This window comes from Bufo bufo, chromosome 3 (assembly GCF_905171765.1).
Source record: "Bufo bufo chromosome 3, aBufBuf1.1, whole genome shotgun sequence".
Classification (NCBI taxonomy): Eukaryota; Metazoa; Chordata; class Amphibia; order Anura; family Bufonidae; genus Bufo; species Bufo bufo.
In genome coordinates this window covers 482,792,150-482,807,199 of record NC_053391.1, presented here as the reverse complement: position 1 = coordinate 482,807,199, position 15,050 = coordinate 482,792,150, and the positions used below count along the sequence as shown (strand labels likewise).

General features: G+C 41.5%; 1 protein-coding gene across 1 annotated transcript in view; it reads left to right on the top strand.

Moving 5' to 3' along the window:
* The window catches only part of NALCN (sodium leak channel, non-selective), a 1,068,865-nt gene that overhangs the window by 242,133 nt on the left and 811,682 nt on the right, over nt 1-15,050 (top strand). The window contains exon 6 of the mRNA XM_040425261.1: nt 13,206-13,334. Within this exon, the coding sequence (XP_040281195.1) occupies nt 13,206-13,334 (129 nt within the window). The remainder of the gene's footprint in view (nt 1-13,205; nt 13,335-15,050) is intronic.

Sequence of the window (15,050 nt, the reverse complement as noted above, 5' to 3'; positions counted from 1 at the left end):
GGACACGATTTGAGACCATCCTGCGTTTTCTGCATTTTAGCGACAACACCACCTCCCGTCCCAGAGGCCACCAAGCTTTTGACCGGCTCCACAAAATTCGGCCCCTCATAGACCATTTCAACCAGAAATTTGCAGATTTGTATACCCCTGAGCAAAACATCTGCGTAGACGAGTCCCTAATACATTTTACCGGGCGCCTTGGCTTCAAACCATACATCCCAAGCAAGCGTGCCCGGTATGGGGTCAAATTGTATAAGCTCTGTGAAAGGGCCACAGGCTATACCCACAAATTTCGGATCTATGAGGGAAAAGATCAGACCCTGGAGCCGGTCGGTTGTCCTGACTACCTGGGGAGCAGTGGGAAGACAGTCTGGGACTTAGTGTCACCCTTATTCGGCAAGGGGTACCATCTTTATGTGGACAATTTTTACACAAGTGTGGCCCTCTTTAGGCATTTGTTTCTAGAACGGATTTGCGCCTGTGGCACCGCGCGAACTAGTCGCGTGGGCTTCCCCCAACGGCTCGTTACCACCCGTCTTGCAAGGGGGGAGAGGGCTGCCTTGTGTAATGAAGAACTGCTTGCGGTGAAATGGAGAGACAAGCGTGACGTTTACATGCTCTCCTCCATTCACGCAGACACGACAATCCAAATTGAAAGGGCAACCCGTGTCATTGAAAAGCCCCTCTCAGTCCACGACTATAATGCGCTCATGGGAGGGGTGGACTTCAATGACCAGATGTTGGCTCCCTATTTAGTTTCCCGACGCACCAGACGCTGGTATAAGAAGGTGTCTGTATATTTAATTCAATTGGCTCTGTATAATAGTTTTGTTCTCTACAGTAAGGCTGGGAGAACACGATCCTTCCTCAAATTCCAGGAAGAGATCATCGAGAACCTCCTGTATCCAGAAGGTTCCGTGGCCCCATCCACCAGTGTAGTTAACCGTCTACACGAGCGACATTTCCCCAGTGTCGTTGCTGGTACCTCAACCCAACCGCCACCCCGAAAAAAATGTCGTGTCTGTAGCAGGAGTGGAATAAGGCGTGACACCCGCTATTTCTGTCCTGACTGTCCTGACCACCCTGCCCTATGATTAGGAGAGTGTTTCCGGAAGTACCACACACAGGTACACCTAGCATAGGGATTGCATCTCACAGGACAGGCACACAGGGCTATTAGGGCCCTTTTACTCACAGCTGCTGCAAACCTCTCCTTTCACCTGGGATAAAGTGCATAACGTACTTCGCCACATCTTTGGGCGATTTGCGCTTTGCACATTGTCCCATGGGGAAGGAGAGGTTTGTTCTATAAAGGTAAAAAAAACTAAACAAAAAAAAAATTACCGGTAAGTAAAAAAGTTAACGTTCAGTTAAAAAAGTTAAAAAAAGTTAATATGTTCTGTTCAAAAGTTAATAAATTTATTGCGTTGCGGCCTGGTTTTTTCTTTTTTGTTTTGTTTTTTTTACCTTCCAGGTGGACCAACCGATCGACTAGCTGCAGCACTGATGTACATTCTGACAGAAGCATTGCGCTGCTGTCAGATTACACGCAAGTCGGTGTATGCTGCGCTGCAAGACGAGATTTCTCCTCTGCAGTAAAAGATACGTTTGCCGAGGCATATGAGCTGAGGAGGTGGCGGTGTTCATATACTTTGGCAAACACTTTGTATATATTAAAAAAAAAAATCCCGGCAATGATTTATTCATCCACATCGATTGATGTGAATGGAGAAATCTGGTTTGCCAGGGCATACGAGCTAAGTGGGTATGGATGTTGGGCGGAGCTCCTATGTCCTGGCAGACGCCTTTCCCCTCCTTTTTCTTTTTTTGGCAGAGATTTTTTCATCCACATTGATCGATGCGAATGAAGAAATCTGTGCCGTTCATTTTTTTCTTTCAGCCGAGGCTGAACGGAAAAAAAAAATCTCATTACCCGTATGCTCAATATAAGGAGAATAGCAGAAACTCCTAATGCTGGGCATACATGTAATGATTGCGGAGACCCTCAAATGCCAGGGCAGTACAAACACCCCACAAATAACACCATTTTGGAAAGAAGACACCCCAAGGTATTCGCTGAGGGGCATATTGAGTCCATGAAAGATTGAAATTTTTGTCCCAAGTTAGCGGAAAGGGAGACTTTGTGAGAAAAAAATCAAAAAAATCAATTTCCGCTAACTTGTGCCAAAATTTTTTTTTTCTATGAACTCGCCATGCCCCTCATTGAATACCTTGGGGTGTCTTCTTTCCAAAATGGGGTCACATGTGGGGTATTTATACTGCCATGGCATTTTAGGGGCCCCAAAGCGTGAGAAGAAGTCTGGTATCCAAATGTCTAAAAATGCCCTCCTAAAAAGAATTTGGGCCCCTTTGCCCACCTAGGCTGCAAAAAAGTGTCACACATGTGGTATCTCCGTATTCAGGAGAAGTTGGGGAATGTGTTTTGGGGTGTCATTTTACATATACCCATGCTGGGTGAGATAAATATCTTGGTCAAATGCCAACTTTGTATAAAAAAATGGGAAAAGTTGTCTTTTGCCAAGATATTTCTCTCACCCAGCATGGGTATATGTAAAACGACACCCCAAAACACATTCCCCAACTTCTCCTGAATACGGAGATACCACATGTGTGACACTTTTTTGCAGGCTAGGTGGGCAAAGGGGCCCACATTCCAAAGAGCACCTTTCGGATTTCACAGGTCATTTACCTACTTACCACACATTTGGGGCCCTAGAATGCAAGGGCAGTATAACTACCCCACAAGTGACCCCATTTTGGAAAGAAGACACCCCAAGGTATTCCGTGAGGGGCATGGCGAGTTCCTAGAATTTTTTTTTTGTCACAAGTTAGTGGAAAATGATGATTTTTTTATTTTTTTTTCTTACAAAGTCTCATATTCCACTAACTTGTGACAAAAAATAAAAACTTCCATGAACTCACTATGCCCATCAGCGAATACCTTGGGGTGTCTTCTTTCCAAAATGGGGTCACTTGTGGGGTAGTTATACTGCCCTGGCATTCTAGGGGCCCAAATGTGTGGTAAGGAGTTTGAAATCAAATTCTGTAAAAAATGGCCAGTGAAATCCGAAAGGTGCTCTTTGGAATATGGGCCCCTTTGCCCACCTAGGCTGCAAAAAAGTGTCACACATGTGGTATCTCCGTATTCAGGAGAAGTTGGGGAATGTGTTTTGGGGTGTCATTTTACAGATACCCATGCTGGGTGAGAGAAATATCTTGGCAAAAGACAACTTTTCCCATTTTTTTATACAAAGTTGGCATTTGACCAAGATATTTCTCTCACCCAGCATGGGTATATGTAAAATGACACCCCAAAACACATTCCCCAACTTCTCCTGAATACGGAGATACCACATGTGTGACAATTTTTTGCAGCCTAGGTGGGCAAAGGGGCCCACATTGCAAAGAGCACCTTTCGGATTTCACTGGCCATTTTTTACAGAATTTGATTTCAAACTCCTTACCACACATTTGGGCCCCTAGAATGCCAGGGCAGTATAACTACCCCACAAGTGACCCCATTTTGGAAAGAAGACACCCCAAGGTATTCGCTGATGGGCATAGTGAGTTCATGAAAGTTTTTATTTTTTGTCACAAGTTAGTGGAATATGAGACTTTGTAAGAAAAAAAAAGAAAAAATCATCATTTTCCACTAACTTGTGACAAAAAATAAAAAATTCTAGGAACTCGCCATGCCCCTCACGGAATACCTTGGGGTGTCTTCTTTCCAAAATGGGGTCACTTGTGGGGTAGTTATACTGCCCTGGCATTCTAGGGGCCCTAATGTGTGGTAAGGAGTTTGAAATAAAATTCTGTAAAAAATGGCCAGTGAAATCCGAAAGGTGCTCTTTGGAATATGGGCCCCTTTGCCCACCTAGGCTGCAAAAAAGTGTCACACATGTGGTATATCTGTATTAAGGAGAAGTTGGGGAATGTGTTTTGGGGTGTCATTTTACATATACCCATGCTGGGTGAGAGAAATATCTTGGCAAAAGACAACTTTTCCCATTTTTTTATACAAAGTTGGCATTTGACCAAGATATTTATCTCACCCAGCATGGGTATATGTAAAATGACACCCCAAAACACATTCCCCAACTTCTCCTGAATACGGAGATACCACATGTGTGACACTTTTTTGCAGCCTAGGTGGGCAAAGGGGCCCACATTCCAAAGAGCACCTTTCGGATTTCACCGGCCATTTATTACAGAATTTGATTTCAAACTCCTTACCACACATTTGGGCCCCTAGAATGCCAGGGCAGTATAACTACCCCACAAGTGACCCCATTTTGGAAAGAAGACACCCAAAGGTATTCGCTGATGGGCATAGTGAGTTCATAGAACTTTTTATTTTTTGTCACAAGTTAGTGGAATATGAGACTTTGTAAGAAAAAAATAAATAAAATCATAATTTTCCGCTAACTTGTGACAAAAAATAAAAAGTTCTATGAACTCACTATGCCCATCAGCGAATACCTTAGGGTGTCTACTTTCCGAAATGGGGTCATTTGTGGGGTGTTTGTACTGTCTGGCCATTGTAGAACCTCAGGAAACATGACAGGTGCTCAGAAAGTCAGAGCTGCTTCAAAAAGCGGAAATTCACATTTTTGTACCATAGTTTGTAAACGCTATAACTTTTACCCAAACCATTTTTTTTTTTACCCAAACATTTTTTTTTATCAAAGACATGTAGAACAATAAATTTAGAGCAAAATTTATATATGGATCTTGTTTTTTTTGCAAAATTTTACAACTGAAAGTGAAAAATGTCATTTTTTTGCAAAAAAATCGTTACATTTCGATTAATAACATAAAAAGTAAAAATGTCAGCAGCAATGAAATACAACCAAATGAAAGCTCTATTAGTGAGAAGAAAAGGAGGTAAAATTCATTTGGGTGGTGAGTTGCATGACCGAGCAATAAACGGTGAAAGTAGTGTAGGTCAGAAGTGTAAAAAGTGGCCTGGTCTTTCAGGGTGTTTAAGCTATAGGGGCTGAGGTGGTTAACATAATATAATTTACCGGATTTCTATCAATGATCCTAAAGTGTAGATTATCTTGTAATAATTTAATTTTAAATTCATTTAAAATTATTTACACAGTGTATATTTTACCTATTAAGAAAATTATTGACACAAAAATAAACATGTCACCTGTCAGACAAATTTCCCCAAATTATCAGAGATTCAGAGATTTAATTTCCTGATTTGCATTCAGTTAATTAAATTGTAATTTTGATTAAAAAATGCTTTTAGTTATGGCCTAGTTGATTGCCACATATGCTCTATAACCATAATCCAATGGTTATACAACTGAATAATTTCAATTACTTTTGTATGTACTGAATCTAAAATGATTCCAAAATAACAATGTATTATATTGTAAAGAGATTGTCTAATCCAAAAACTAATTTTAGTGAGGGTCAGGAGAGTGTCTAAATAAAATTTAAAAAATGCACTTACTTACTGAATGCTGCTCTGTTCCAACTGCAAGGCTTCTGTCTCAGCACCTTCCGGTCCCCAGAAGACCTGACATGTTATGTCCCTACTGTGGTCACATAGGCCACTGCAGCCATTTACTGGCCTCAGCTGTCAACTGAGGGACCCTGAGCGGCTCAGTAATTTTGGGACACATCACTGCTGGTGCTAATTAAAAACGGCAGCAGTGCTCGTGATCACGGACAGAAAATATAATACACACATATGTTTTTCCAAACATTTTTATGAATTTTTTTCCAAGTGCAATAAATAGAAGGGTTAAATATACAGAACAGTAGTACCAGCAGGCAAGAAATATGGGAGGAAGAGATACAGCATTTTACCATCTTCAAATATAGATAGATATAGATACCGGAGGTCCATAAACTAAGGAGCAATTGTCAAATGACCCCTGAAAAAAAAAAAAAAAAAGAAAACTAGGAAAGATAATACACTACAAATTCACAGTCTCAAGAGAGATAATAAGAGCTACCATTCCATATGTCCCAGTGTTTGAAAAAGTGTGTGTAAATGCAGTGCCAGTGTCTTTTTCATAAGAGCACACAGTATTAATTAAATGTCATCTCATTAATGCGATTTTCCAGTGTCTAGTGACTACTAACATGTAAAGTAAAGCCATGAAAAGTAAAGCTAGTACTGATCTGTAAGAGGGTATTTCATTGATAAAAATCAATAATATTTATTTATGTAAGGCATGGAATCTCATTCATTTGCCATTTAATGGGGCATCAACTATACATTAACATTTATTGGCGTAAAGGCTATCTGCAATTGTTTTTTATGACTTCAAAGATTCTAATCTACAGGGAGTGCAGAATTATTAGGCAAGTTGTATTTTTGAGGATTAATTTTATTATTGAACAACAGCCATGTTCTCAATGAACCCAAAAAACTCATTAATATCAAAGCTGAATATTTTTTGAAGTAGTTTTTAGTTTGTTTTTAGTTTTAGCTATTTTAGGGGGATATCTGTGTGTGCAGGTGACTATTACTGTACATAATTATTAGGCAACTTAACAAAAAACAAATATATACCCATTTCAATTATTTATTTTTACCAGTGAAACCAATATAACATCTCAACATTCACAAATATACATTTCTGACATTCAAAAACAAAACAAAAACAAATAAGTGACCAATATAGCCACCTTTCTTTGCAAGGACACTCAAAAGCCTGCCATCCATGGATTCTGTCAGTGTTTTGATCTGTTCACCATCAACATTGCGTGCAGCAGCAACCACAGCCTCCCAGACACTGTTCAGAGAGGTGTACTGTTTTCCCTCCTTGTAAATCTCACATTTGATGATGGACCACAGGTTCTCAATGGGGTTCAGATCAGGTGAACAAGGAGGCCATGTCATTAGATTTTCTTCTTTTATACCCTTTCTTGCCAGCCACGCTGTGGAGTACTTGGACGCGTGTGATGGAGCATTGTCCTGCATGAAAATCATGTTTTTCTTGAAGGATGCAGACTTCTTCCTGTACCACTGCTTGAAGAAGGTGTCTTCCAGAAACTGGCAGTAGGACTGGGAGTTGAGCTTGACTCCATCCTCAACCCGAAAAGGCCCCACAAGCTCATCTTTGATGATACCAGCCCAAACCAGTACTCCACCTCCACCTTGCTGGCGTCTGAGTCGGACTGGAGCTCTCTGCCCTTTACCAATCCAGCCACGGGCCCATCCATCTGGCCCATCAAGACTCACTCTCATTTCATCAGTCCATAAAACCTTAGGAAAATCAGTCTTGAGATATTTCTTGGCCCAGTCTTGACGTTTCAGCTTGTGTGTCTTGTTCAGTGGTGGTCATCTTTCAGCCTTTCTTACCTTGGCCATGTCTCTGAGTATTGCACACCTTGTGCTTTTGGGCACTCCAGTGATGTTGCAGCTCTGAAATATGGCCAAACTGGTGGCAAGTGGCATCTTGGCAGCTGCACGCTTGACTTTTCTCAGTTCATGGGCAGTTATTTTGCGCCTTGGTTTTTCCACACGCTTCTTGCGACCCTGTTGACTATTTTGAATGAGTCAAGTCCTTCTTTTGACCCATTTTGCCAAAGGAAAGGAAGTTGCCTAATAATTATGCACACCTGATATAGGGTGTTGATGTCATTAGACCACACCCCTTCTCATTACAGAGATGCACATCACCTAATATGCTTAATTGGTAGTAGGCTTTCGAGCCTATACAGCTTGGAGTAAGACAACATGCATAAAGAGGATGATGTGGTCAAAATACTCATTTGCCTAATAATTCTGCACGCAGTGTAAAGATGAAATTGTACCATGCGTTGTTGCTTGAATCTGCATTCTTTCATTGCTAACTTAGGCTACTTTCACACTGGCGTTTTGGTTTCCGTTTGTGAGATCCGTTCAGGGGTCTCACAAGCTGTCTAAAACGGATCAGTTTGCATACTAATGCATTCTGAACGGAAAAGGATCCGCTCAGAATGCATCAGTTTGCCTCTGTTCCGTCTCGATTCCGCTTTGGAGGCGGACACCAAAACGCTGCTTGATCCGTTTTCTATGACACAATCTGGCAAAATAGAAAACGTCTTGGCTATGTTAAAGATAATACAAATGGAGTGTGAAAGTAGCCTTAGACAGAGTAACTTAAAGGGGTTGTCTGAAATCCATAAAAAATTTGGAAGCTGGGCAGTATTTAAAATATAAAAGAAAAAAAACAGTCCCACCATTCCAGCACTGTACTGTACTGTAGTTCCCTTCCCCTCTGTCTTTGAGTCCGCCTGACTGGAAGTGACAATATTAGGCATTCATTTATGTGACTGCTGCCAGCCAGTCAGTGGCCTCAGCGGTGTGCAGGAACGGAAAGTGACTGCTGAGTTCTATGACATGCTGCTTGTAAGTAAGACATATTTACAACGACTGCTTCCCTAAAGGGGTTTTCAAGGATTTTGATAGTGATGACCTATTCAGTATCTGATCAGTGGGGGTACGACACCCGGGACCCTGGCCAATCAGTTATTTGAGAAGGCCTTGTCGTCGCTCCTGTGAGCGCCACTGCCTTCTCTCTGCTTTTACTAGGCCAGTGATGACACGTTCATCGATCACGTGGCCTAGGCACAGCTCAGCCCCATAGAAGTGAATAGCGCTGAGCACGATACCAAACACAGTCACTATACAATATACAGTGCTTGGTAAGCAGCGAGAAGGCAACTGCGCTCACAGGAGCTCAGGTGCCTTATCAAACAGCTGATTGGCACAGGTCCCGGCTGTCAGACCCCCACAGATCAGATACTAGTGACCTATCCAGAGGATAGGTCGTCAGTATCAAAATCCGTCCTCTCTGTACTTCATGTCTCCTCATAAACTAAATTCCCCAGAGCTTCTGCAAAAGTTCTTATCATCTGTATTCAGGGTACAAGGAAAGTTTGGAGTGGTGATCTTAATTAAAGCGTAACTTTTAATTAGTTCAAATAGAAAAAGGGTCCCTAAATATAACACATATTATCAATCTAGTGCACAATGACTCATTAAATTGTTGGTACACGGCGGTACCTGAAACATAACCGGTTGTCCTACCGTAACCCAGGTGTCTTCCGATCTTTACAGATGTTCAGTAGATGTTAATCTTGCTGAAAAAAAATGGCAGGAACCAGACGGGAATGATGGTGGGCTCTAAGTCCCTATATCACCCTAGGATAGGGGTGCTGGCGTGACCCTGACGTCCTAACCACGGAGCACCCATCCTGAGAAGAACGACCCCGTCCGGAACCTTGCCCTTACACTACTTGGCCCTGTTGTGCCCTAGTGCCCTGATCCCTAGATGCATGTTTCATGTAACAATCATCAGGGGAATATTGTGCAATCGAGCAGGGCATAAATCACATAGAATGTTTTGTAAATTGCAGGACTCGAGGCGTTATCTATAAAATAACATGTGAGTGCCCTATGGAATACATAGGAAAAACGAAGAGAGAATTACGCAGACGGATTGGGGAGCACCTGGGGGATATCTCCAATAAGAGAGATACAGCTGTATCTCGTCATATACAGGAGCATCACCATGGGGAGCACCAAATTATTAAGGCCACGGGTATCGAGGCCCCCCCCAACACGGGGGGGGAGGGGGACTGAAGCCCGATGGATCCATACTCTGCGTACCGTAGCCCCCTTAGGCCTAAATGAACAGCTCTGTTACAGCTGTTTTATTTGACAATGTTATGGTATTATAAATAACTAGGCCCAATTTCATATACCGGACCTTCCTAACCATGATATTCATATTATTGTCCAAACTTTCTAGGCAAAATCTCTATCTGTAATGCCTGATATGTCGGCCTACCCAAACCTTTCAAGGTGGGATATATTTTATATACCTCTGTTGAATCATGGCCCTATGTGTGGGCCTCCTAGATTAGTAGACCTCTTCTTATCTGATTGCCACAAAATGCCTTATATTAGGAGCGCTGTCCTATATAAGTCAACTGGCCCATGACGACCAATCCACTTTCCAGGAAACTGTTCATCTAGGAATGCTCGGACCTGACACCCTGGCACCATCACATTATGGGTGTCAGGTCCGAGCATTCCTAGATGAACAGTTTCCTGGAAAGTGGATTGGTCATCGTGGGCCAGTTGAATGGCCCCCAAGGTCTCCCAATCTGACCCCCTTAGACTTTTATCTTTGGGGTCATCTGAAGGCAATTGTCTATGCTGTGAAGATACGAGATGTGCAGCACCTGAAACTACGGATACTGGAAGCCTGTGCTAGCATTTCTATCAGTGTTGCTATCAGTGTGTGAAGAGTGGGAGAAGAGGGTTGCATTGACAATCCAACACAATGGGCAGCACATTGAACACATTTTATAAGTGGTCAGAAACTTGTAAATAACTCATGAAAGAATAAAGTTACGTTAAAACCAAGCACACCATTGTTTTTCTTGTGAAATTCCCAATAAGTTTGATGTGTCACATGACCCTCTTCCTGTTGAAAAAACAAAAGTTGGATTCAAAATGGCCGCCATGGTCACCACCCATCTTGAAAAGTTTCCCCCCTCACATATACTAATGTGCCACAAACAGGAAGTTAATATCACCAACCATTCCCATTTTATTAAGGTGTATCCATATAAATGGCCCACCCTGTATATTGGACTGTTGTATTCAGGGTAAATTGCCATGTTGGCACTTTACGATAAATAAGTGGGTTTTGGGTTACAGTTGGGCACTCGGTCTTAAAAAGGTTCACCATCACTGATCTAGATCAACACTCTATGTGATTTATGCCCTGCTCGATTGCACAATATTCCCCTGATGATTGTTACATGAAACATGCATGTAGGGATCAGCTGCACTAGGGCACAACAGCGCCAAGTAGCGTAAGGGCAAGGTTCCGGACGGGGTCAGTCTTCTCAGGACGGATGCTCCGTGGTTAGGACGTCAGTGTCACCCCAGCACCCCTATCCTAGGGTGATATAGGGACTTAGACCCCACCATCATTCCCGTCTGGTTCCTGTCATTTTTTTTCAGCAAGATTAACATCTACTGAACATCTGTAAAGACCGGAAGACACCTGGGTTACGGTAGGACAACCGGTTATGTTTCAGGTGCGCCGTATACCAACAATTTAATGTGTCATTGTGCACTAGATTGATAATATGTGCTATATTTAGGGACCCTTTTTCTATTTTAACTAATTAAAAGTTAAGTTTTTCTTAAGATCACCACTCCAAACTTTCCTTGTACTTTATAATTATAGGTAATCTAGCTATAGATTATAGAAAAAAGCTTTTTTCTACATCTGTATTCAGGATCATAATTCCTGACCAGTAGAGAGGAGGAGGAGGAGTAGGCAGCATTTTACTTCAGGGTTGTGAAGGAACTTGTCCTGCTGTGTGATTAGGACAGGTTTTGTGTGAACTAATGGGACAGCGGACATTTTGTTTCCCTTGATGATTGCTCCCCAGACAAAATGAGCCATTATTAATGAAAGGTATTTGAGAATATATTTATAATAAAGTAATATTAAAGTATTTTCATTTTCTTAATTGCTGGAGAATCCCTTTAAGGTTACATAAAAATGTGAAAAACCCTCCTGAAAATATCACTTTTTTTTTGTTGTAGATTATGAATTTATGTCTCAAATAGTTGCCATGGTTTAGCCCATTAGTGACATAACTAATTTTAGCCTTAAATGGTCACTAACTTTTCACAGAACTTTTCATAAATCAATAGTCAAACTTGAAACCAGAATAATCCTCTGGCATTCGTGGTCTTTAAAACTCCAAGAATCCTTTATTTAAATATGCATTAAAAACATCCAAAGTGTGTGACAGTAGACAGATATGCTATGCATTTCGGATGAATAGAATCATCCTTCCCAAAGGCATACAAGTCATATCCTAGCTAGCCTTTTCAGTTGAATTGAATGGTGTTGGCCTGAACTGGCTCTGTGGCTGCATTGCTGAGAAAACAATATTTTATTAATATGCAAATTAGTCCCTGGGAGCAATGAGGGCCTTGCTGCTGCACCCAAAGGCTCTGCTCACTCTCCTACAGGCTGAACCCCTTTCACCTTTGACTGACAGGGCCACTCAATGAAGATGTAATCATGCCTGGCTACGAAGTACAGTATATAACCCACCCCCAGCCAATGGATTCTGTACTTTGCCACAGGACACAATGAAAATGATAATTTGCGGTGCTTTTGGTGTCACTTTTATTTCACAAATTTTTTTAATTGAAAATTAGGGCATACAACATCTTCCATAGTGTCATATTACCGTAAATTACAGTATTATTTGCTCATCACATTACAAGTATTCAGGATAGAAGACATCGGATGAAAAGTTTTCATTTACATTAAAGAAAGAAACAAGGCCGTGAAAAGACAACCAACAAACAAACAATAATAAACACTGCACTTTTGGTGTCACTTTTAAGTCTGTCTTTTCTTTACAAGGTTGTGTCAAATTTATGAAATGGTGCACAGTAATAATATATTTGGTGAAAGTGCAATGTGATGTCTGTAAAAGTTTACCAGGGGTTGCCTGGCGTGCAGATGAGACTTTTTGTGACAAAAAGTTGCACATCATAAATAAGAGTTAAGGGCTGTTTCACACGAGCGAGTCCATTGCAGGAATCGTGCTCCATGTGAGAGCGTGATCCTCCGTTCTGGACTTGCAGGAGCGCATAGCATTATCATAATTTATAATGCTGTGTGGTTCTGCTTGACCTTATTTCTACAGGATCATACTGAAAACTATATGCACAGGATAGGAGATAACTATTAGATTGATGGAGGTCCTAAGATTGGGACCCCCACTGATCACAAGAACAGGGGATCTGTATTCCCTGAATCTCCCCTGAAATAAACGGAGTGACCAGTCAGACATGCACTGAGTACAGCGCTCGGCTATCTGCGGAATTCCGGTAGAAATGAATGGAGAAGCCGCACACATGCCGACTGAGCTGCGCCATTCATTTCAGGGGGGCTGCAGTGGGTACGGGTCCCCCCTTTTTGTGATTGGTGAGGATCCTAGCAGTAGTACCCCCACCAATATAATAGGTATCCCCTATCCTGTGGATAAGGGATAGGAGGGACCCACAATTATCAGACATTTAAGGCATATACTGTGTTTAAGGAACCGGTGTTGTATATTTGAAATACAACAGTACTTTGTTGTTATACATGCGATTCATTTGAACATGTCTTTCTTTATAGGCGCTCAGGAGAGCAAATTTGGAGTGTTTCCATATTTCTACTATTTTTCCTTCTTCTTTATGGAATCCTTGGTGTCCAGATGTTTGGGAATTTTACATATCATTGTGTGACAAATGATACACAACCAGGGTAAGTGGGTAATTCAATACCATTAAATGGATATTGCATTTATTACAGTTAAAAAAAACTGTCAGTCAGACATCTCAGAGGGAAACATCCGATTGTATATGCAAGCTGGAACCCTACCAAAGTCTAGCTATGACTTTGATAAAGCAATGCATAGCCAGCTCTCCATTAAAAGGAGTGGAAATTATTGTAACCAAATGTTCTGCCATATAGATTTCTTAGCAGAAACATCTTCTGCAATACTGTATGAAAATGTCATCATTCTTATCAGTACCATTCCATAATCTGAAGCTATTCATCTGAACCATACAACAAAATAATAGCAAAGCCAGGTGCACTCTGCGGTCTTTCTAAACCCTCAAACTGATTTTAAAATTAAGAGATTAGCCAAGGTTTAGGACATGTCTGAGCCCGAGCACCGCGCCAAGGTTTCTCAAGTAGCTCGGGACCTAACACTCACCTACCTGTGCCATGTGGGCAATACCAGGGGCCAGTGGGAAAATTACAGGAGCATGAGGCCGACTCACAAACAACTCACCAGTTACCTCCAGCATGTAACCATGCTAGCAATGGGAGGATGGAGGAGTCTGCGAGTCATCTGTACCCCTTAATAAACATTCATGCTCAACCAAGCCTGTGTGTGTTTCATTGGGGATGGAGGAATAGGCTGTATAGGCTGTTGTAGGTATCTTACAGAACAAAGTATTGGGTTTGTTAAAATCCCCAATTCAGTGGTTATGCTATAGATGCTAATCTAATATACAGGTGAAACTCGAAAAATTAGAATATCGTGCAAAGTTCATTTATTTCAGTAATGCAACTTAAAAGGTGAAACTAATATATGAGATAGACTCATTACATGCAAAGCGAGATATTTAAATCCTTTATCTGTTATAGTTTTGATGATTATGGCTTATAACGTATGAAACCCCAAAGTCACAATTTTGAGGTACCCTTTGCTCAGGGGGTATGGATTAATTTGCTGACTAAGAGTGTGACACTTTGAGCCTAGAATATTGAGCCTTTTTGCAAAATTCTAATTTTAAGCTACATTAATGCAATTCCTTTTAATTTGCATTACTGAAATACATGGACTTTTGCACGATATTCTAATTTTTCGAGTTTCACCTGTATTCCTGTATGGTGTTGGGAAAAGTGAGGAGAAAACCATACTAGGTTTGACCTGGCAGCATTAGAAGACTACAAAAGATTCAATAGGATATGCCTAAAAATAAATCCCATATTTTCTGTAAATACCAAGACACAACTAAGATTTGAAGGAGGAAAATAAGAAAAAAATATTTTCCATCAGACCTTAGAGCAGACCCCTAAATCAGATGCCCATTTTTTATCAGACCTCAGATCAGACCCCAAAATTAGACCCCTAATCTAAGATCGGACTTCCAACCTCAATCAGCCTCTGATCAGACACCCCAGCCTCCATCAACCTCAGATCAGCCCCCCCATCCCCATCAGACTCAAATCAGCCCCCCCAGCCCCCATCAAACTCAGATCAGACCCCCAATCAGCCTCAGATCGGATCCCCTAGCCCCCATGAGCCTCAGATCGGATCCTCATCAGACATTACAAAATAAATAAATAAACTTACCTTGCTAGCTCCGGACAGCGCTGAAGATCCAGGACTCACCTCTCCATCGCTTCTTCTGGGTCCTGCTGTGTACTGTGATCTGATTGCGCACAGCATCAGGTTATAGTGCA